The 23,713-nt window shown below is 34.0% G+C and overlaps 1 protein-coding gene and 1 long non-coding RNA gene across 19 annotated transcripts; both read right to left on the bottom strand.

The window, feature by feature from the left end:
- Positions 1–4,506: 4,506 nt before the first annotated feature.
- LOC107775418 (uncharacterized) lies at positions 4,507–8,209 on the bottom strand. Its single transcript, XR_001645746.2, has 3 exons — positions 7,972–8,209; positions 7,339–7,391; positions 4,507–5,405 (listed from the first exon to the last, which is right to left on the bottom strand). It is a non-coding gene; the product is annotated as an uncharacterized LOC107775418 (long non-coding RNA).
- A 4,022-nt stretch (positions 8,210–12,231) lies between these two features.
- Positions 12,232–20,434, bottom strand: LOC107772882 (uncharacterized). Of its 18 annotated transcripts, XM_075254965.1 has the most exons (11): positions 20,008–20,420; positions 18,353–18,505; positions 16,831–17,108; positions 16,624–16,714; positions 15,361–15,485; positions 15,203–15,222; positions 14,169–15,130; positions 13,913–14,072; positions 13,669–13,792; positions 12,985–13,049; positions 12,232–12,740 (listed from the first exon to the last, which is right to left on the bottom strand). In XM_075254965.1, exons 3-7 carry the CDS (start codon positions 16,925–16,927, stop codon positions 15,014–15,016), a joined length of 450 nt encoding a protein of 149 aa, XP_075111066.1. In that variant the 5' UTR covers positions 16,928–17,108; positions 18,353–18,505; positions 20,008–20,420; the 3' UTR covers positions 12,232–12,740; positions 12,985–13,049; positions 13,669–13,792; positions 13,913–14,072; positions 14,169–15,013. The 18 variants fall into 18 exon arrangements, with proteins under 18 accessions (XP_075111066.1, XP_075111067.1, XP_075111057.1 ...); XM_075254966.1 differs by lacking the exon at positions 15,203–15,222 and having other exon boundaries at positions 14,169–14,290; XM_075254956.1 differs by lacking the exon at positions 12,985–13,049 and having other exon boundaries at positions 16,624–16,686.
- Between the last annotated feature and the right edge of the window lie 3,279 nt (positions 20,435–23,713).

The following is a 23,713-nucleotide window of genomic DNA, read 5'->3' as shown; positions in this document are numbered from 1 at the left end:
ACGTTCAAGGACAAACGTATGTTTAAGTGGGGGAGGATGTAACAACCCGACTGGTCATTTTGAGCAATTACACTTTACTCGCCAGTTTCCGGGCATGGCTAGCCCCGTATGATGTATTATGACTTATGCAAATCGTCGGTTGTGGATTTGCAGGTCAATCGAAATAGATATGGAATAATGGTTCTCAGTTTGAAGCTTTATATTTGAAAGGTTTGACCCAGTCTTGACTTCTAAGTATTTGATATCAGATTTGGATTTTTATGATTTGGTTAGCTCCGTTGGGTGATTTTGGACTTATGAGCGGATTCGGAATTTGTTTTGGAGGTTCGTGGTAGATTTAGACTTGAATTAACGAAATTGGAAATTTGGCATTTTCTGGTCGGCAGTGGAAATCTTGATATCGGGGTCGAAATGTGATTCCGAAAATTGGAGTAGGTCCGTTATGTCATTTGTGATGTGTGTGCACAATTTTAGGTCATTCGGATGAGGTTTGATAGGTTTTTGGATCGGTTTTAAAATTCGAAAAAAATCCTTAGGCTTGAATCCGAGGGTGATTTGATGTTACGAGGTCGTTTTGAGTGTTTCGAGGGTTGGTATGATTTTGAATGATGATATGTGACTTGTTCCTGCTATTGTCTAACATAACCACACCTGTGGATTGGGGACCGCAGGTGCGAGCCGCAAGAGCGTAAAGAAAACCATAGAAGCGGTGTTGGTCACAGAAGCGAAGATCTTGACCGCATCTGCGAGATCGCAGGTGCGAGACCTGGGTCGCAGGTGCGGTATCTGAAGGGATAAGTGGATTCCGCAGGTGAGGATTTTTGGGTGCAAAAGCGGCCCGCAGGTGCGAAATTTTCTCCGCAGATGCGGAAATCACTGGGCAGAAAGTATACAAGTTCCCCTTCGCAAAATTTAGCCCATTCCACCATTTTTGAAGTCGAGATTGAAGCTTTTGGAGGGTTTTGAAGAGGAAATCAAGGGGATTCCTGTTGAGGTAAGATTTTTGAACTTAATGCTCGTATATATGGTGAATTTCAGTTGATTAAACATGGGAATTGAAGAGATTAGGGGTGAAAATTGTAAAATTAGGGCTTGAAATTGAAGAGTTAAAATTGGGGATTTGAAGGGTCATTTGAGGTCCGATTTTGATGTTCTTAGTATGTATAAACTCGTGAGAGGATAAGGATTCTAGTGTTGTAATTTTTATCGGATTCCGAGATGTGGGGTCGAGGCCGGATTTGACCAATTTCGGGATTTTGAGTTTAATTTGATAATTTTTGCGTGGGCTTTGTCCCTTTGGCTTGTATTGATGTTATAATTCTGATTTTGGATAGATTCGGGACGATTTGAGACCGAGTCGAGAGGCAAGGGCATTGTGGAGTAGTTTTTTGTCCGGTTTGAGGTAAGTAATGATTGTAAATCTTGTCCTGAGGGTATGAAACCCCGAATTTCACTTTGTTTCACTATATTGAGGTGACACACGCTAGATGACGAGCGTGGGGGCGTGCACCGTTGGGGATTGTGACTTGGTTCGTCCCGTAGCGACTCTTAAGTTGCGTATTTGGCTGAAAACTATTTGATACACTTGTGTTTGGAAAAAATATTACTATGTTTTGGGCTGAATGTCATATTTGGGCCTCGTGCCAAGTTGTTTGGACCCTTAGGGGTTTTTCCTTATTATTTTCTTACTGTTTTGACTTAAGATCCGTACTCAATCATGTTATGTTTTTATTGATTTCATAACTCAGTATTTATTATTCCTTTGATGCATAAAATGATATTTTGGGCTGAGAACCTATTTTACTGATAGCCCGAGTGGCTTGTGAGGTTGATGACTTAGAGAGGCCGATGGAGTGGCTTGTGAGATTGATGACTAAGAGAGGTCGAGGGCCTGTTAGTGAGGATTACATAATTATGGATCGGGATGCACGCCACAGCAATATGTTGGATCGGGCTGCACGCTGCAGCGATATAGTACTTGGGCTGTAGGAGCCCTTCCGGAGTTTGCAGACCCCAAGAGAACGCAATTGACTATATATTTATGGATCGGGCTACACGCCGCAACGATTATTATAAGGTACTTATTAAGCATGAGTGCTAAGTGTGAATGTTGTTTGAGGAGAGTTGAGTCATGAGTGACTGAGAGGCTTGCCCGAGGGGTTATATATATACGAGTGATGTTTTTGCCCTAGGGGCTTGTTTTATGAAATTACTTTTTTCAATCCTCTTTATACTGAGCCTCTATTGAAAAAGTTGAACAAATATTTTAAACAACTTTCATTGAAACTGGAGTTTTTACGAGATGTTCGGATTTTAGTTATTGATTTGAGTGACCGAAGGGTCTGCCCGAGGGGCTGTTTATGATTTATGTTTGTCCGATGGGTTGTATACGAATTATGTTTTGCCCGAGGGCCGATTATGATTTTCATCACTTCTACTATAAACTACATTGAACCTCTATAGAAACTGTTGGAAAGCATCTTCAAATGATTTTTACCAAAAACTGGATTTTAAATGAGATGATTTGACTCATATTCTGATTTGAAAGCAGGTTGTGCTTACTGAGTTTATCATGATGTGGATTCTATTTGTTTCTTGCTACTCAGTCTTTATTTACTTTTATTACTTACTGAGTTGGCGTACTCACATTACTCCCTGCACCTTGTTTACAGATTTAGGTATGTCTGACCCTGGTGGCGGGTGTTGATTTCTCAATGGCAGGTTCATCGGAGTTAGCAAGGTAGTTTCCTGGCGATCGCAACCTTGCTCTACTCCCTCTTTATTCTCCCTTAGTGTATTCTGTGATTTTTCTGACCATGTTGGTTTTGTGGTTGCCAGACAGTTGTAGTAGATGTTCATGACTAGTGACACCCTAATGTCGGGTTTTCTTTTCCGCATTGTTATTTTGTTTTAAACACTTTATAAAGGTATATTGTTAAAAAGCTTTGATTTTATCTTAAGAATGACAAAATACTGATTAGTTTTGGGAATGTGTCGGCTGGCCTAGTTCCATAATAGGCACCATTACGACCGGGGTGGTTTTGGGTCGTGACAGGAAAGTACGTCACCTAGTTTGAAATGGAGGGAATAATGAATACACAAAATTATTTTATCATAAGTTTAGTTGAAATAGAAGAGATTAAAAGAGTTATAAAATAAATTTTGTAAATAGACGCATATAATTTTATACACAGACAAACCACAAATGTAAATCTTCATATTAGAAATACCTTCTCGAGGTTAATTTCTCTTTCTAAAATATTTAAGTGCCAGTTTTCTCTATTTTTCTTTACATGTCAAGCACAATAACTTATTATTTATATCAATAAGCATTACCTAATTTCAAGAATAAATATTTGCAGCATATAATTTATTTCATTACTTGATACTTATGAGTTATGATGCATGGGAAAAAAAATTAAGTAATTAAATGAACAATATTTTGCGTTGTCATTCATCTAAGTTGGACGATATCTTATATTTTATTAATAAAATGATAATCGCAACTTATATGATTTAAATTTTAAAAAACAAATAATTATAAATAAGTGCTAATTTGGTTCTTGTATATACTACTACAGTAAAGTCGTTACTCAACCTTATTTGTGAAATGAACTTGACTTTGTTTTAAGGAAATTACTCAGAAAACTTGAAGAGCCTAATTGTATGGATTCCTAGAAAATTCTTATCCAAACAATAAAGTTAGCAAATTGAACAAAGAGGGGATGGTGTGACTATGAAGCTGTACAACGATATATTATTTATACCTCTTACTTGTTGGTGTCTCCAAATAAAAATGAAGGTGTTAACTCTTAACATCAATCCCTGCATTTAGCTTAAAGCAATTATTTCTACCGAGAAAATGAGATTTTAAAGTACTATAAATAATAAAACGTAAAACTAACATGCTAATTACTTTACTTTACTATAGTATATAACTAGATGAGCCCTGCAGCTCGGGCCCAACAACTCGAATTGTAGTATTTATTTACTCAACGTCTTTTATTTCTTTTGATTAAAAAAATGTTTGAATCTAAAAGTTTAGAAATTGTGTGAAAAAATTTCTAGTCATTTTATACTTTCCTACCAATTGTGATTCATAATATTCAGGAATTCTTTATTTGAAAAAAAATCAAATTTATGAAATTGAAAATTAAGAAACAGTTGAGAGTCATTTAAAAATAATTGACATCTACACACCATGACAACAACAAGAAGACTGAACTTCATGTCTGAATAATGTTGGAAAAAATATTGCAAATCCTTACCGTAGAAGTCACAAATGGCTGTTGGACGACCTTCAGAAATGATCAACCGCATGTTACCAAAAATTAAGACAGTTATCAAATGTTTAAATTAACATTCAATCCTTTAAAGCTTTGAAGATTTTAGCTTTTAGATATAGTTGTCCTACCTTTGTTCTCAACAAATTTACCTCTATTTACCAAACCACATTTTGTAAGTTTATATAAGCAAATCAAATTTGTAATTATGGCATAATAGATAAGTGCAGTAATCATGTGATAAATATAAATTCAGACGTACAGAGAGCTACAATTTTTAAGAGAATACAATGGTAAGCTTTGCGTGTACTGATGCTAAATCATCACCAACACACTATCAACAGGGTAGGAGACATTATTGGTAAAGGTCATCTGACGTTAACTACAAATCTTTAACGAAAGAAGTCACTATCGTCTATCAAATTCTGAAGGGAAAAAAAGAAACAAAAACATGGGGAGAAGATGAAGCAAAAACCAGCTCTATGTCCTCACTTTGTTGCTGAGTTGATTATTAGCAAATGCTAGAATAGCAGTGAGGGTGCCTAAATTCCACAGACATAGTTGGTTATTGATCATGGCGCCATTTGCTACTTCAAGGAACACATACATTATATATGGTGCTATCTGCTACTTCAAAGGAACATGTGTGGGATAGATGCGCACAGGTGGGAATCAAGGGTGTCACAAGAAAACTGCTCTTGTGCAAACTGCTCTTGTGCAAGGAGGCTGAGGAATTTCAGAGAGTCCTACAAAATAGCTGGCGAAGGCTTTTGAGGTAATACTACTGGAAAAATAAACTTGGAGGCGCAAAACTGTCTCGAGCTTGCAGTCGGGCCATCTTCATTGGACTTCCTTAGAGAGGACATCACAACTTTAGTTGATGAAACAGCTAGCAGCTAACCTTGTAATCTGTGGCAGTTTCAATTATGCAATATACGTTAGTTTGCCGTTCAATTCTTGGCTCACGCTATAGTGAAATTGATCATATAGTGGTACTATTGGTCCCAAAATTCTTCTCAATCTTGCAATAGATAGTGGTACTGCTGGCTTCTTCTTTGAAAGGAACTCTTCTGGTTACACTCCACATAGCAGTCATATGCATGAATATTTTCTACAGGCATTCTGTCCAAGTAAACCATATTAAGCTCATCTTCCAGCACTTGGGTAGAGAACATTTATCATAAAATCCGATTGATCTATATTAAGGGCATTTATAATTTTACAAGTAAAGTGGATAAAAGACTAAGCGGTTTACTGAAACCTCAGTTTTCAGAGCCAAAAAGATATATAGAGTAGTTATTTTTCAGCTTTAACAATAGTTAAACTCAAATTCTAAAGAAACACCCTTCCACATCAGGAGGTATAAGAACTCTGTCCCTCTTGGGACTATAAGCACCAATATTTTCTAAATTTTAATCCATCAAAAATCAATATGCGGAGCATTTCTAATTTTCGAATCAAAGGGTATATTAGAGCAGGAGAAATAATAAAAATTTACAAATATACAACCAACTTGAAGACAGCTTATATGGACATTTACACACTTGTAAGTACTTATATAAAGAAATTATAGTAATCAGAAAACATGTTATACGATGAGCCACCCGGAGATCACTATCAAGAAAACCATGCATCTGAATTATTAGTTGATTACAGAACATCATAGGAGTATTACTTATCTAGGTGCTGCAGAGACCGCTCAGTGAATCAATGAGTGTGCCAACATGGAAGAGAACAACTTAGTTTTAGAAGCAATATATCATCAAATAAACCCAAAAAAGAAGAATCATATTCATTTATACTATGAAAATAGAGAGGCAAGCAAGAAGTTCAAATATCACAAGTATAACATTCAGTCACCATTTAGTCTTATTAGTTATTACACACTGTAAGTTTATGGTATCTGGCACCGATCAGAAAAAAGTTTCATGATATCTGGAAGAAAGAAAAAAATTCTCTTTAATTGGTCAAACTCGTAGTATGTTATAATTTTTGTCCAAAGAAGCAACCACAATCAAGATTATTTAAAAGCAACAGTCTTTACAAAATTGGCTTCAAACATCATACGTTAACAGTCCTTAGATTCTTCTAATAACAATCATTATAGTAAATAGAAAGATTCACCCATAAGTGAACATGATCAAGCACATCTTTCAAATATATACAATTTTGTTCTTAACTGAGATTTGATTTTGATAAGTTACAGTTGACCAAAGATCCCACTTGTGGGATTATATTGGGTATGTTGTTGTTGTACAGTTGACCAAAGTCTAAAGAGACTAATCCATACTCATAAGAAATTGAGTCGATTCGCATGCCCAGAATCACATTTATCCTTCACGGTTTGTGATATTGCAAGTCCATAATGAATAGAATCATTAACAATTTGTTTTTTCCCGTCCACAAGAGAGGCACACTTTTAGATACAACAACAACATACCCAGTAGAATCCCACATCGTGGGGTTTGGGAGGGTAGTGTGTACGCAGACCTTACCCCTACCTTGTGAGGAGAAGCACATTTTTAGATGTCTAACATTTTATATAAACCACTATACCTATATATCTTCTCATCATCCATTACCTAAAAATTTGCTAGCAGTGTCCTTGTCTTACAAACATAAGTTAGAATAAAGACCCAACATATGACTCCTTAATGAAAGCTTAAGGAATTTCCATTATACTACAATTATTATCTACAATAATATAAATGATATCTAGATTGTTCATTCTTAAGCAGGGCCATCTAGAAAGAATATATTGATTATCTTTTTCTAAAGCAAAAGACGAACTGCACTAATTTAAATGAGTATTTTAGAAAAATTTAAAAGATGATGCACGTATAAATGCGTCAGGTTGAGTCGAAGCCAGTAAGATAGGTACAAAATTTTAAATCTTTAGGAATCAAAATCTTGCAGAGTTTTTGAAGTAGCTATTAACTTTGGGGAATAAAAAGAAGAAAAAGAAGGAGAAAGAAAGAAGCAAACTTTTTTCCTCAAGTGCGGTGGTAGGAGCAAATGCAATTGATAATTTCCACGGTAAAAAATCTAGATTTACCTCTTGCAGACATATCATCAAACACCATGGCTGTATAGTTCACTTCAACATTCCTGTCATTTTTTATACATCAGATTTTCCGATTTAATTCTGTATTCATAAAGGACAATATAATGTGCAGATCAGGCACAATTAGTAACATCCATGTACAATTCTAGCAAGAGAGTATTCAAATAGAATAGCAAGCTAACATATTGACACGAGATTATTTTATTACAAATAAAGAAAGCGCAATGAACAAATAAAGATTGCAGAAAATAACTCTAAAAATAGAGATGCCACACCAAATACAAATAGAGGAAAATGGAAAAATCTCTGGAGATCTCTAAAAGAATGAACACCCAAGAAAAAAAAAAGACATCCATTATACTATAATCGGCCAAGCACATACATATTAACACTCTCATTCCACTAAAGAACCTAATTTTAAGTATTGTAGAGTTCTCATGCTAAAAGTCATCATCGCAGACCCATCAACAAATTCACCAGAATTAAACAAAAGTAAATCACACAGCAGAGATAACATAGAACTGAAATTAAGAATTTAGCAATTTGAAAAAGAAATCCTCAATCAAAGAAGGACATGCACGAGTTTTGCTGTACAAATAGGAAGCAAGGAACTCCACAATTTACCTTTTCCAATCTATACAGAAAAGAGGCATGCCATAAAATACCATCTCAGCCCATCAACAGAAAATTTTTAAACTTTTTCAGAGTAAAGAACAGCGAGAATAGATCCCGCACTGAAAGGAAGCTTCGAAAAAAGTTAGCAAATTCACCCAAAGAGAGATGACATTTTGAAGCTGTGAAGGAGAAAGGTAATTCCAGAGAGAGCAGCGAAAGGAAGAGAATTAGAAGAACAAAGGAGTGACTGAACTTGAAGGCGAGCAATAAATGTAGAGTTAAGAAAATATTTGGTACTGGTAGTACACGTGCATTACACGTGCAATGATTTAAGCCCAACACTATGGTACATTCTAGAGAAATTTTCATAAAACGTCTTTTAGTAGTAATTAGTCATCTATAGATACCGTTTGCTATATTGCGGATTATAGATATATTTTATATGGTTATAAGATATATTTGATGTATTTAAGCTATTGTATTCATAAATACAATAGCAAAAATAGGCGTGAATCAGGGAAGTCCAGCTAATCAGTTGTTGTATTCGAATGTATTTGACTGTATTCATGGAGTGAAACATGGGATTACAGCTGGACAGATTATTGTATTCAACTGTATTCGATTGTATTTACGGCGTGAAATAGGGGATTACACTGTTTTTAAAACGGAAAGTGAATCAATTAACATAATAGACTCCTAATATAACTCAACAAACTCAATTATAACACACAAAATTTGTATTTTTCAGTTATAAAAAAGATCCTTAACCCAAAAACATAGCAATCTTCAGAGAAATTATATAATACATCTGAATACATAAATTATATTAATTAAAAAAAATATATGAATACATTCATGGCATATAGCGAGACAATGGATACAATGAAATGGATAGAATACAGAGGGATACATTGAAATACAATGAGAAAAAAAGATACTGAATACAATGAAATACATGGAATGCAACGAGATACATTGAATTACAATGAAAAAAAAGATAGTGAATACAATGAAATACAGCAAGATACATTGAAATGCTCTTAAAAAAAAGGTAACAAAATCTTCAAATTGCTCAACCCCAAACTTCAGACGACCTATTTTAGTCGACAATTTTCCGACGACCCATCGAATTCCGACCATGATTCCATAAGCAGTGATGAGAGAAAGAAGAAGAAAACGAGAAAGATCGCTGAAGAAGAAATCGCTGAAGAAGAAATCGATGAAGAAGAAATCGTTGAAGAAGAAATTCAGCAGTCAATTCGCTGAAGAAAAAATTCAGCAGTCAATTCGTTGAAGAAGAAATTCAGAAGAAAAAACATACTGAAGTTGACTCCTTATTCATGTCCACGAAACTTTGGGAGAAAAAGAGAGTTGATATTAGAGGAAGAGATCCACGAAACTTTGGGAGAATGGGATGTATCAAAGTAGAGAGCGAAAGAAAAAAGTGTAACTGATTAGCGTATTTAGTGGCTTAGGGCTAGGAGTAAACCAAAATTAGGAATTTTGCTATAAACCTTAAAAGGTATCTATAGAATATAATTTTTTTAAATGGTACTTATTTAAAATAAATAAGGTGTTAACCTTTTCTATAAGAGGTAAAAATTCCTACATTTTCTATGCTAAAAAGGACTTAAGACGACGAAGCCCCAACTCCCGCTTCTAAATAGTACTAGTGGGAATGGCCCGTGCTGAACCCGGGCCCAAACTTGATAAAATAGCAGCTTATATTAATTTATAACGAAAATAAATTACTTTCTATAGAGAACAATTGCAGTTTGATCAATTATGTATTGAGATATGTGAGTTGATTTGTTAAACATTATGATCTGTAGGACGAGGTGCGTCATTATACTTTGGATAGCAATAAATTTCTTTCGATTTAGTCTTAGAAAGTTGGATATGTAGCAGAGTGAAGAAAACAAATTCAAGCCAAAAAAGGAGATCATATTTATTGCCAGTCTTCATTATACTTTGGATAGCAATAAATTTCTTTCGATTCAGTCTTAGAAAGTTGGATATGTAGCAGAGTGAAGAAAACAAATTCAAGCCAAAAAAGGAGATCATATTTATTGCCAGTCTTTCAACCCACTATTTATATCTGTTACAACACCAATATGTTTTACCGGCTAACAAAAATATAAATGTACATGCCAGTAAGTTACACAAAGTGAACTGTGGTGTCCATATTTTCTACAATATTGGAAACAAAACGACGTCAGTAACGGCAAGTGGCAACATTTTCTGATAGCTAAAAAAGGTAGGGGTTGTTCTTTGTATTACCTGTCAAGCAAAAACTGGCAATTTTCAAATACGTATTTACATAGCTGGATAAGACGTATATACAGGCATTTACAGAGTTATAACACCCTGCGAACAAAACAGACGTAAGATCTATAATGATGTCTTTTTTCGTCAACAAAAAATTCCTATCAGTAAACCATAATTTATATTGAAAAATATGTTGCATAATCTTAGTCAATAAGTGCAAGGTAAAAAGTATAAATCAATCCAAGCACAAGAATGTCTTAGAATACCTGTACAGATAAAGTACTACTACTTTATAAGTATTTTGAAAACAAAAGGATGTCAATAATGGCAGCTGACAAAGTAATTTGGGAGATAAAAAAAAGTAGTAGGTTGTTGTTTGTTGTACCTATCACAGACAAACTGGTGAGTTTGAAACACGTATGTACATAACTTCAGAAGACGTATATTACAAAGAAGAGGGTGAATGTAAGAGCAGCCGAAAAATATATAAGTTTTGGAACCTCATGTTAGGTTTTTTTATTGAAGTACATCAGTAGTTTATATTGAAAAGCATATTGTATAACAGGAGAAAATTCAGAACCTAACTGAAACATAGAGATTCTGTAGAATAACATTATAACCAAGTCTTTGTTAGGCATAAATAATGCAACAACTCTATATTAACAGAAGGACTTAGAGAGCTTTTTCACGCATAAACAATGGAATATTATTGAAACTTGATGAAAGATAGTGTGCTCAAAATTTATCCAACAGCGATTTGTGAACATTAGTAAGATGCTAAGTAATGGTAAGGACGATTTCTTTGATAAAATCTTAACTCATTTCCCCCCATTTTTACCCTCTTTCTCACAACAAAAAGGAAAAAGAAAAAATGAAGCCAATAAGGGGAGTGGTATAATCAAATACTATAGTTGAGGAATGACATAAACCTGTTACTCTATGATGCGAACAAATGAAAATTTACCAATCAACATTTGAAGTTTTTTTGAGTTATTTGTTCTTTAGTCAAAGAATCCAGTAGAGGACTCAACGTTGAAAGACGAGAATTGCAAAAGGCGAATTACCGAAAACACTCAAATGTTAATTAATAAGGTGAAACTCTTTTCAGCACTTAATTCCTGAATTTCTAGATAGAAAGATAACAAATTCACCGGCAACCGCAGAACTCCCAAATGATTTTCTGAAGAAGCTTCTTCGGATAGCATTGCCCTTATCTTAATATTGGCAGCTTCTAATGTGGGAACTCATGCGTCAATTATATTTATTTCTATGACTTGTGGTGTACTTTACTGCATGACATTGTTCTTGCCTTTATATATTTCTTTTTATGCTTTTTGTTTTTACTGATACATCCTCTATCTCATTTTTTTCTTTAATCATTTGGTAGTAAATTTTGAAGGAGAAAATGTATATAATGGATAAACAGTTGGAGGAATTGAGGAAAAGGTTCGTTATATGGAAGGTGAAAATGGGTTGGAAAGTGAAGCAAGTTTAAGAGAACTATAGGAGATTTAGGTGGCCATCAAGAAGAAGATTAATTATTGTGAAATGTTAGCTTTAGATGTGTAGAAGCATCAATGAATATAGAGCTGGTTATACTCGAACAGAAAGATAAAAGCATAATGAAATATTTTTGTAACTGGAAAATATTTTCTTAGTTACTGATGCCTACAATGGTGCAGTTGACTAATTATGTTACTAAATAATAGTTTATATTGTGCCCTTTTTCTCTTCTTTAGCTTGGTACAAAGGTGGCAATCTATATTTATAATAATGGTACCTATTCAACAACATTGTATGTGTGTGTTAACTGAACTAGATGCACATGGATTTCTATGTTCTCTTTGTTATTACAAAATGCATGATTTTGGATGTTTGTGTAGCTAAAGTCTGAATTAATTTCCCCTCAAGCCATATATGATGAAGTTGGATACTAACCGAAAAATAAAAAGAGAAAACCTGAGCTAAAGTAACTCAATCTTCGAAGGTACCAAGACCAGATGAAACTTCAAAGGTTTCTTCCAATTTTGATGTTGTCATTGTTACATCTATTTTTATTTGAGTTCTGTGTGACTTATTTATTCTTCATGTTAAAAAGAGTAATAAAAAAGTAGAGACAAAGTTTATTAACCTTCATTTTTTCTTGGGGGGGGGGTGTCTCCAGCTCAGTTTGTTGCCTTTTGGTAGAAGAGCCAACTTCTGTAGTTAACTCGTTCTCCAGCTCTTCTCTGGGTGTAACTTCTTCCATAGTCGACTGACTGCTTTCTCCAGCTTTCTAACTCTTTCTTCAACTCTTTCCTTGTTGCAACATTTTTCAATTTAGTGTTACTGCTTTCTCCAATTTCTTCAGAGGCTACTGGTGCGGGCAACTGAAACAAATCTTCCTTGACAAAGTAGGACACAATGAACAACCACATATCAGAAGTTCTAGAAAATGCTTTCCTCGGTTGTATCTTGAAGAGTTTATGAGGAAGACACTGTCGAACATGTTCAAGAGGTAATGGTTGTTTCTGCAAGAGAGAAAAAGATGAATTTAACATATCAAGATAGTGTTCAAAAGTGATATACTCTGAGTTAAAATTGATGTTTGTAGCCTATAAAGTACTTGGAATGCAGAGAAAATTAAAAAACATCTAACTTTTTCGGTCATTTAAAGGATTTGCATCATCTAGCTCTAGGCAGGAAAATTATTTTAAGCTTTTAAATTTAAGTCAATGTATTTAATATGGGAAGTTCAAATAGAATGGCAGGTACCTGGAATCCCCTATCCCACACCCAACTACTTCAAAGTCCAAGGATGTGTGGATGCTAAATTGCACCTATTAATGGAATAGGCACTGATAGCATTAAAAATAAGATCAAAACAGAATGAACAAAATCTAAATGCAAGAATTGACAAGTAAAAAGTAAAGGAAAGCAATTAAAGTTCTTGTTTGTTTGGTGCATCCTAAAACTGGATTATTACAGTTTAAGAGCTTAGAAATGGGTTAGATTTGTGTGCCATCTTGGAATTGAGCGTTGCACGAGTTAGGCTTTGGCTTCTCTGGACTGGACCTGATGTTGGGCCGGTTAGTCTTGGTCCAGGTTATGTTTCGGCCACCACAGTGAAAATGAAAGCTCTAAAATGATATTATTTGTGAAAAAGCCCAGTTGGAACCTATCAAGGTTTTGTATTTTACATGCTCTTCAAAATTAGGCCACCAACAGAACAATTTGGGACCTGTTTGACAAGAATCAATACTGCTTTTCAGTTAAGTGGGTTTGTCAAAATGACACCGGGGTAGAACATGTGTAACTAATGGCCTTCCAACTGTGCTTATTTTCAATATACCTAAAGGCATACGTTAACGAGGACAGAACAGAAAGAATTAAGAGTACACTTGTTTTCACAGTGTCATAATTTTAACAATGTTTCTGTTGTTGCCATCCACAACATACCTTTACCGAGATTATTTCACAGATATCTGCGGCGGCCATATCAAAAAATTTCTCTCCTAGTTCGCCTAATAATGTTGCAACCGCTGATCCACTGTCATCTGTCATTACAACCTCAAAGCGGGCCCTAATATGCAAGAAATGTACGTTATTTGATTTTCATAAAGCCAATGACAGAACATACTTTTTTTGTTTGAAGATGTCGAGCGAAGATATTTTATTAAGCTCGGACAGTAAGCCACAATACCTGGGTGTTAACATCACACTTTGGTTGCAGCTCGCACAACGAATAATTTTCGGCGAATGAGTTCTGTACTGTTGCTCGCAGTGTGAACACAGTAACTCATAGAAATCTTGGTCATTAGTCGGCAATGATAATTTACCTTCTACATAAAAGAGTTGTATTTCTGAAAGAAGGGGATAGAAGTAGATTAATTCAGTTGGGGTTAAAATAGTAAAGTACCTTAGATGTATACATATTAGCAAGCAGGAAATACACATACATGAGGTTGTGACTAAATATTAGCAATTGGTACAATTTCATTGTCTTTTGGCGCCAGCACAAGTGACAAAGTAGCCCTCGAAGAATTTTGCTGACTGTATCTCATCAATCTTGGTCGGTTGTCTGCGACGTATAGAGCATTTCATTGCCAACAAAATGTCAGGTACATTTTAAATGACACTAAAAGGTTGTGATAAGTTTTAAAGACGTAGGAAAAAGTAGGAATATGTTGTTTCAATGAGAAATTATTACGCAGTAGCACGGAAAATTAACAGAAAGTACCCAAAAAAAGTGCATCTTTCAATTGATCATAACTATAATACAGATAACATAATTTCCACCCGACCACAACTCCAACATATAGTACATATATGTGTTATGTTGACATATAACGTAGCCATTTTCTGAGGATACGGATAAGAAACTCTGGTTATTAAGTGACAGCGGCAATTCCTATTGGAAGAATAAGTTCATTTTGCAGAAATTTAGTCACCGTTGAACGACAATATTATCTTATTTGTCTAATTGTAGATCAACTATCGCAACAACCAACGTGGTGCAGTACTATTTCATAGATAATCAAAGGAATAGAAGTATATATTGGAAGTGCATAGAAGTGTTGGTTGCTCTTAGCAATGTTACATATAGCGTACCAAAATAGTCACTGAATGTAAGGACAACGTCACACATCCTCAAGAACTGTTCGGTAAATTATTTTGGCGAAAAAGTTTGCGTATAAGCTGTAAGATTTTAAACTCATAAATTTATATTGTACAATGAGATGCAATGTAGTTCAAAACTAATTAAATGAAGATACATAGATACCAAATTGTTATAAACTTGTAATTAACTGATAGAGAAATTTTGAACTAATAGCCTGCTAAGCATGTCCCATTTTTTTGGTAAGCAGGAAAACATGGTGGTACGACGGCGAATTGCATATGCTAGTCCATCTAGTTTTACCTACACATGTTCAGTTTGCATGAAATAAATAGCGAAGTATAAAATTCAATTACATCAATATTTGTTCTATACCAGTTTTGAAGCCTTCCAACCTGAGGATATGGTGGATTTATCAGTATGACTGAGTTGTACCTTGTCGACAATGATAATCTTATATGACACATTATATTAGTAAATAATTCAGAACAGATCTCTTGCAATAGGGAAAAAAGGGTAATTTTTTTCCATACCACCATAGGTAGTTCGAGTAATTCGCTTTGCTACAATTACTGGATATTCAGCAACCTGTGCAGCTAGGGTGCTTCCATCAACGTCGGCGAAGTCTTCCCACAGCATAAGGATAAAAGGGTTCATACTACAGTAAAAGGAATGGACAATAAATGACACTATCCAAAACAAAATACAATTGTAATAATGTCAGTAAGAGTAACAAAGAAAAGGATGTAAATATAAATATAACAAAGATAATTTGGTAAAACTGTAATTCAAATAATGCTATAAGAATTAACTGACACGTTGGAGCAGCAGATTGAAAGTTGGCAGAAAAGTTTTTTAAATGGTGCATCCTGCGTGTCTAAGCAAACAAATGCAGCATGACTCATATAGGTTTTTTTCAGTTTGGAACTAATCACTACTGGAGTATGTAGTTTATCACTGCATTTTCTAAAAGCTACGTACTGAATACATAGTAAAAATTTATATTTTAGGGCACAAAAAACAGAACAAATAAATTACCAAGTAAATTGCCAGGTATAAAGATTGAGAAGAGAATTTTTTGCCTATATAGGAACTTAAGAAGTTGTCTAATATTTTTTGAGGAAGTAAGAGATCATTTGGAGAAATGAGACACGTCTATCTAATATATTAAAGGTACCTTCACATTTGAAAATAATAAATCTTTTTGAACGGATGATCTTCTGGAATGAGTAATAAAACTTCTTAACTGATATTATATGTGAATCATGCTTAGCTACAGAAATGACATGGACAGTAGAAAATGGGGAGTTTCGATCTCCCATTGACTAATGAAGTCTTCGTGAGTAAGATGTTTCAAATGATAGCAGTCAATATTTACATTAAAAGAAGCAGTATTAGACACATTTCAAACTTCTTCGCATTTCTTTTCTCATGATCAATGCTGGATTTTATCTAGGGCAAGGTACAAATAAAAATTTGTACTAAAGCATGGTGATCACTGAAATATCGTAGCTCAAAATGTCAAGATAAAGAGAAAATTGGATTATGTCTGAAAGCTGATACAGTTTCCTTTTGGGGATCTTATGCCTTGTTCTATTTATACAAAGATTAAATTTGTTGAGCAAAACGGTAAGGTAAGCGACATGGATCAACCTGAAGGTGCAATAAATGAGTCTGACCAAAGTAATCAAGTAAGATGATATCGTGATATAGTATCTGGCAATATATTTGTACCCAATTTTTTTTGGAACCTGTAGAGAAAGTAAAAAAGATAAATAGAATGCTAGCTCACTTACCCGGTATCCATTACGATGATTTCACGACATTTGTTACTGTTAGCGCCAGCATACTTTATCGACCTACAGTTCACCACGACGGCAATTATGTCTGTTTAATTGACATTGTAAGTGGCTTATAATTTAGACGAATGTACACAGTCCCAGAATGTAAGAATACAAATAACTTTAACTGTGAAAGGGTAGTACGCGTAAAATTATGGTTACCAAATTCCTTATTTTGTTGTTGCTCCTGCAGATAGGCAAAAGGTATAGTGTTCAACCTTGTCGGAGAGTGGGAGCGGTGGGTCTTGTATGTTGTCATCTTTCACCTCTTCGACAACAGTAAATCTATCGATAACCCATTCAAAACGGTTCGTAGGTACTCTGTAGGGTAGAGGAATCCTCACTTTTGCAGTAGATATCAAGTAAGTGGAAAACGGAGTTAGCTTGTGTGCATCCTTTTCTATGTCTTCTCCGTACAAAACAGCAGCTACTTTGTCTTCCTGTATTTTGATATTGTCATGATTTAGTTACCAGCCTCTACAGAAGTGTGTAGATATAAACTTATAGAGACATATAAATATAGAGTATTGAAATATTCAAATAGTCAACAAGTGCAGTACTCGTTGCCTTAAACTCATTAAATACATGACAAGTCTGTAGAGAAGTTATTTGTAGAGCATTGTAGCAACACAATATATCAAGAATATGTAAAGATAATGGTATATGCCAAATAGCTACAACAACATGAATATTTGGTCACATTAATAATGATTGTGCCCCAATTGAGAATCATGAGTCAGTTATTTCTTTAATTAACAGTTATTTATTTAATTAGTGTTTCTTTGGATTTGGAACTGACATCAAAACTTTATCAGTTGTGAAAATATATATGTGTGCCAATCACATATACTCATCTGCTACTATTCTAGTTTCTTGCACAAAAAAAGTTTATGTTTTCAGAACCGAGCCAATATTTGTACAATGATACTGCAAATCAAAATAAGTACCAGAAAAGACAATTGTTGTTCAATATATTTTGTAGTTATAACATAATGAAACAAATGAGCATACAGACGTAAGATAGCTATAATGATATGGATATTATAATTATATTTCTTTAGATCTACATTTTCGGTCGATATATTAATTGGTGCAAAGTGCCTAACTATATTGTTTATACCAATATACAGAGAGATGAAAAAGAAACACATGTAAAAAGTGCTAAGCATGCATAAAATTCAAATGTTCTGATGGCACATGCAATAATTATTTTCAAAAAGGCTTCCTAAAATCCAAACTGATAGCTCCTAGAACGAATAAAATCCAGCACAGCTGGTTAGTCCTATTAGTAGCTGGAAAAAAATGATATGTCAATGAAGGCAACTTTCGAACAGGGCAAGAGCAAAAACTAATGCCAAAATATCCTTTTAGACAAACCAAGGGTTAAAAGGGAGGAAGTAATTAATCCAAAACAGAAACACAAAAGTTTGGTACTAAACTTTTAATTCAAAGAGGCTGAGCAAGAAAATATGAATCAGGAGCGAATGGTAAATGCGTACAATCCGACTTCAGAGAGCTCTTGTAATATTTACTTTTTAACATAGTCTACGCCAGAAGAAATAATTAACTATATAATAACTTAAGCTGATAAGTTTCTTTCTTTTGTTTAAATTAAAAAATAATGGTGATTGTAATTATATTTCAAACAGTAAAAGAAGTAGTAGCACGGTACACAGAAAATTACATTTTCGTTTTGGACAACAACGATCTGGAATTGGGTCTTTCCATCTTTACTTTTCCTTGGCCGAGTTTTCTCAATGAGATGTACCTTTGAGGTCTACTCTTTTGTTTGTGGAGTGATCTTATCAATGGTTAGTCTATACTTCATATGTTCTCTCTGCAGTGGAAAAGAAGAAGAAGAACAAAAAATAATAAATCATCATTTGCTGAAAGATATTTTGTGGTAAAGTCAAAACCGCACAAAAGCACAACAAGTTCAGAAGTATATGCAAATATATAGAGAGAAATTCGTCGAAAAAGTCATCTCTTTCCTTCTCACGCTATCCGTGTCATATTAACATGACAAATACATAGGTAACAATAGTAAGTCTTAATCAAAAGATAAGTTGAGACAGCTGATACATCAGTAAAAGTTTTCCCTGATTGTTTTATATATTGGTTCCCTTTGGAAGCATATGGAGTCCGTTCGAAAGATTATTTCAATTCCTTATTGAGAATCAAACAAGATTTATCTACTACGAACCGAAGTATAAGAAAAAAATAATATAGCAGTGTGAGTGTTCATTTAGAAAGAAATTCCCATGAGACTACAACAAGTTAAAACATAGCTGTAACAGTAAAATAGTTCACAATTTGATCAAGGAAGATTGTTTTCTTAGACCGAAGAATCGAAAAACAAGTAGACCAAGGGAAGACTAAAAGTCTTTACCATTAACAAGTTCCGGACTTGAGTAACTCTGATTTTCTTGTTGTTATTAAATCCACCGAGGAAAAACAGAGCAACTTGGTTGTGTAGTCCTTTATATATTTCTATCGGAAAAAGATAATAAGTACTTCTAATAAAGAAACTTTTTCAGTTAACTCAGGCACATAAATATGAAGAAGGAGATGAAATATGAAGCGCAAAGTAATAACCTATAGCGAACAAGCAGAGAGGAAAAAGTAGCAGGAAAGCGGAACCCAAAAAATCAAGAGAATAAAATAATGTAATTAAGGAGCAACCTTGGTTAAATTTAATTTTTTAGCCTAAAAGAGTATGCAAGCTGAGGTTTTTGCTTTATATAATCTTAAATCAGCACTATATCAATTAATGACAACAGAAAGAAGAAAGTAAGGTGGTTGGGTTGGAAAAGTGGGTCTGGCCTGATGATCGCATATCAGCAGGAGGGTACTTTAGTCAGCACATTAAAGATTGTATGAAAGAGCTACAGTAAGCTATTTTTCAGCTCATAAATCACACAAACATTCGCACAGAGCTCCAGAGCACATACATAAATTGAAAAAGCATATGTTAATCCAAGAGGATTCAGCTTTAGTGTGTCAAGATCCATTGAAAGGTAACAGCTGCTTCACAAAATAAGAAGTTAATTCTACAAAAATCAACGATCATCAGTATAATAAAATGGTCAACACTTTATTTATACTCTACTGTATAAGTTTCGGTCTACCATACAGGGTTCTTCTAATTATATATACAGTTATTATCTTTGTTTCTTCGTAATCCATTGACTTTGCTCATCAGAAAGTCACCTCCAGTTAACACGATAGTTTTTATCCCTTTAACTTTTATAACTGGTAATTAATAAACATCAGACAACTGAAAAATTCAACAAGTTATCTAGTCTAATCTTAAAATTAAGGATCAGACAAAGTAATAACCTGTCAGGAAACGAGCACAGAGACGAAAAGCTGAACAGTGGAGAAGCGAAGCGAGAAATATCGACAGAAAACCCAAGCAGAACAGAGCGTAATCCAGAATTTATTCAACTATCATAGCTAAACACTTCTATAAACTGTCCAATATAACCTTAAAAGTAAACATCAGATTTGCCAGAAACAAGGGCATCGAAGTAATCTAACCTGAAGAGATAATGTTTAACCCCCAAAATATATTGCTAATCCCCATGAAAACCTGAAGAGATAATGTTTAACCCCAAAAATATATTGTTGGTCTCTGTGAAACACAGGTGTTTGCAAGGTAACAAAACAACTCAAAGCACCAAAAGCAAGAGGATGTTGATGTTACACGTCTGAGAGGAGAAAGAGCCGCGTATGTAGAGAGAGATAAAGACACCGTGAACGGAATAGTGTAAAATAAAATATGTCATAAAGAAAATTGTAGGCTTACAGTCTGTCTAGATGATGATGAAAAGACTAAAATACCCCTAGACGATGAAGAGCTGCTTATTCTCGCTTCTAAATAATAGGAACTAGTAGGGTATGTCGGGCTTACGACATAGATTCCTTGTGTCAGCTAACATCAGGAGTGTAATTCCACCTCATGTATTTTGAATCCCATATCGCATTCAAGGTACCAGAGCATGAATTGATTTTCCCTTCACCCTAGGAAACGACTGGGTCATGTACTTGAATATTCCTCCTTAATGATTCCTATTGCCAATGTATTACTTATCCATATGCCTCATTTGTGTAATAATTGACGTCATCATAGTAATTAACCATGTCAGCATTATTAGTCGTAGCTTTTGTGTCCCTTAGCATATAACCTCAAAAAAAAAATACTCTACTCAGCGCATTAATGGATTCCTGAATAGCTCCAGCCTAATCTTGAACTCTATTGTTCCTCATTGTATTAGGTCCATTGGGTATTGTAAGATCAGACAAGTCAAATAGGAAGCTTCGCAGTGTGATCACATATATATTTGGTAGGTATTTTTATGGTCAGTTTATAATAGCACATCTTAGAGTAATTGTTGAAGGTCATCATGGGTTTAGTGTGAGTGTTTGCCTAGAGATTTAGAGTTTGGAGGGTGAGCACGCTATTCTCAATATTTTCCCCTGAAGATGTTATGTGAGTTGATAATAAAGATTGCATAAGTGTATTCCACATTAGGCCGCACTAGGAGTATGAAGTGTTCCCATAGTTGTCCGCCATATATCTTGTGGATTCATAAGTCTATGTCTAATAAGGTAGGTGGAGATTGTCACACCTCCTTTTTCCGCCCCCGCGAAGGGCGAAGGAGTTTTTTCCAATTAAAGGACAGTCGAAACGGGATTGGTTTAATTATTTCAGAGTCTCCACTTGGGAGATTTAGGGTGTCCCAAGTCACCAATTTTAATCCCGAATCGAGGAAAAGAATGACTCTATATTACAGTTTGCGTACCAGAAATCCGGATAAGGAATTCTGTTAACCCGGGAGAAGGTGTTAGGCATTCCCGAGTTCCGTGGTTCTAGCACGGTCGCTCAACTGTTATATTCGGCTTATTTATCTGATTTTTAATACAATTATGAACCATGTGCAAATTTTATCTTTTACCGCTTTATTATCATTATTTTTTAGGAATGTGAACATCACTTAAAACATATCTTTGGACTGTGTCACATGAAATGCACCCACAATCCGAAACATATTTTATTTGATGTTTTAGGATTTAGATTTGGGTCGCATGAAATGCGCATCCGAGTTTAAGAAGGTAAAATTAATTAAATCGCGCCTAAAGAGTTTAGCGCGTTATTATCTTTGGGGAAGGAAGTGAAATTCACTAAACAATCCATCCCAAATTCTAAGTAATTTTTTTTAAAATAATTAAATAAATAAATGAGATTGGAGAATCCTGTAAATTTGTATTATTTACATCTATTTATTTTTAGCGAAATCCTTCCTTATTTTAAGAATATCCTTTAATGACTACCTTTTTATTATTACTAAGTTTGTCTATAAATATAAAATCAATATCTACATTCTTGAAAATAACATATTAAATAGAAGAGAAAAACAAATATTAACAGAAAGTAATAAAAATTATAATCATAAATACAACATGGAATTTTCGAAAAATAAAATAAAAAAAATAAAAAAAAAACTAATTATCCCATAGTTGGATTAAAATTTAAATTGTTAGTAAGACTTAAGCTTATTGAAACTAATTATTTACAAATACTGAAAATTGAAAGAAAGAAAAAAAAAACTTGATTACTAAACCATATTTCTAAAAAATTTAAACAATTTAACATTAACTAACTTTGTTTTAATTCACATCATGTCCTAATACTTGTTCGCAAACTAATTCATGTTTTAACTGAAATTGACTACATGATTCCGATTAACTTATCGTTGACGAAAAACCTTATGAATAAGGAACTTATTTAATTTTTGCCAAACTGATTCAATAACGTCATTTTTACGTTATTTCTTCTATTTTTTTTATTAACAGTTTTAATTAATAATCAGGCTTAAATATATTTCCTAATAATCTGGTTAAGGCGTTATTTAATATGTCGCTATAATATGCCTAGTTATGCCAAATGACAGTGATTTACAGAATAATAATACATGAATAACCTAAATACAATACAAAAAATTAAATTAAACTAAATTAAAAATTTAACACTCCATTCTTCATTTCAGCTTACAAAATGCCAAAATTACAGTTGTGTACCTGATATTGTCAATATAAGAAGAAGAAAGTCAGCAACGTAATACGTAACACAGCAACAACAACAATAACCAGCAATAACCAGTCAACGAAAATCCCAGTGACAGCTTTGAAAAATTCAAAATAAAATCCAGGAATGCCGAAAATAATGGACAGAAACCAAGGGAAATTTTCAGATTTTTGAAAGGCTAGTTAATCTTCAACCCTTAATTTCTACACCTGTATACCAGAATATTTATCAGGTGTGTACTACTTTCTCTTCTAATTTTCAACTTTTTTTTTTATTTTTCTTTGTATGTTTTTCTTTTCTTGAGAGTTTCAATATTTTTTTTCGGAATAAATGTTCAGCTCTTTTTTTTTCTAATCTCTCTTTTTTTCTGTCTGTATTTCTTCTCTTTCATTTTTCAGACCTCTCTCTATATAATCCCCACCCTTTAATCAATTAAAATCAATCCTTTTCTCTACCAAACCCATTATCTTCCCACTCATCCCCATTACATTAAATAAATATATCACACCACCCCATTTCATTTTGTCCCCATGCTTCTTTTAAAATAATGCAAGATTCCCCTTTAAATTAAATCTTGTCCCCCCTTTATATTAAATAATAATATCACAACCCACCCCATTTCATTTTGTCCCCCATGCTTCAAATAAACAATTACAAATTGTACAATCCCTAAACTACCCCTTCCGACCTTACTGAAATTACCAAACTACCCCTGAACGTATTACAAATTTACCAAACTACCCATCAGCTATAACACATCAATTAATCAAACTTAACCAAAATATAGACAATATGATCAATTTCTAACAATGTTCAAACAACAATATGAACACGGATGAACATCATAACAATAATATCATATGAACATGATTTTAACAACATTTCAACAACAAATCACATGAACACAAATTGAACAACCAAGAACAACTAAAATTTGATTGAACAATATTTTAGCAA

This window comes from Nicotiana tabacum, chromosome 6 (genome assembly GCF_000715075.1).
Source record: "Nicotiana tabacum cultivar K326 chromosome 6, ASM71507v2, whole genome shotgun sequence".
Classification (NCBI taxonomy): domain Eukaryota; kingdom Viridiplantae; phylum Streptophyta; class Magnoliopsida; order Solanales; family Solanaceae; genus Nicotiana; species Nicotiana tabacum.
This window is presented reverse-complemented; position numbering and strand designations above follow the sequence as displayed.

Coding starts and splice junctions, on each gene's coding strand:
- LOC107772882 (XM_075254959.1), bottom strand. Junction 12,741..13,668: donor GTGAAATAATCTCGGTAAAG/GTATGTTGTGGA, acceptor TCTCTCTTGCAG/AAACAACCATTACCTCTTGA.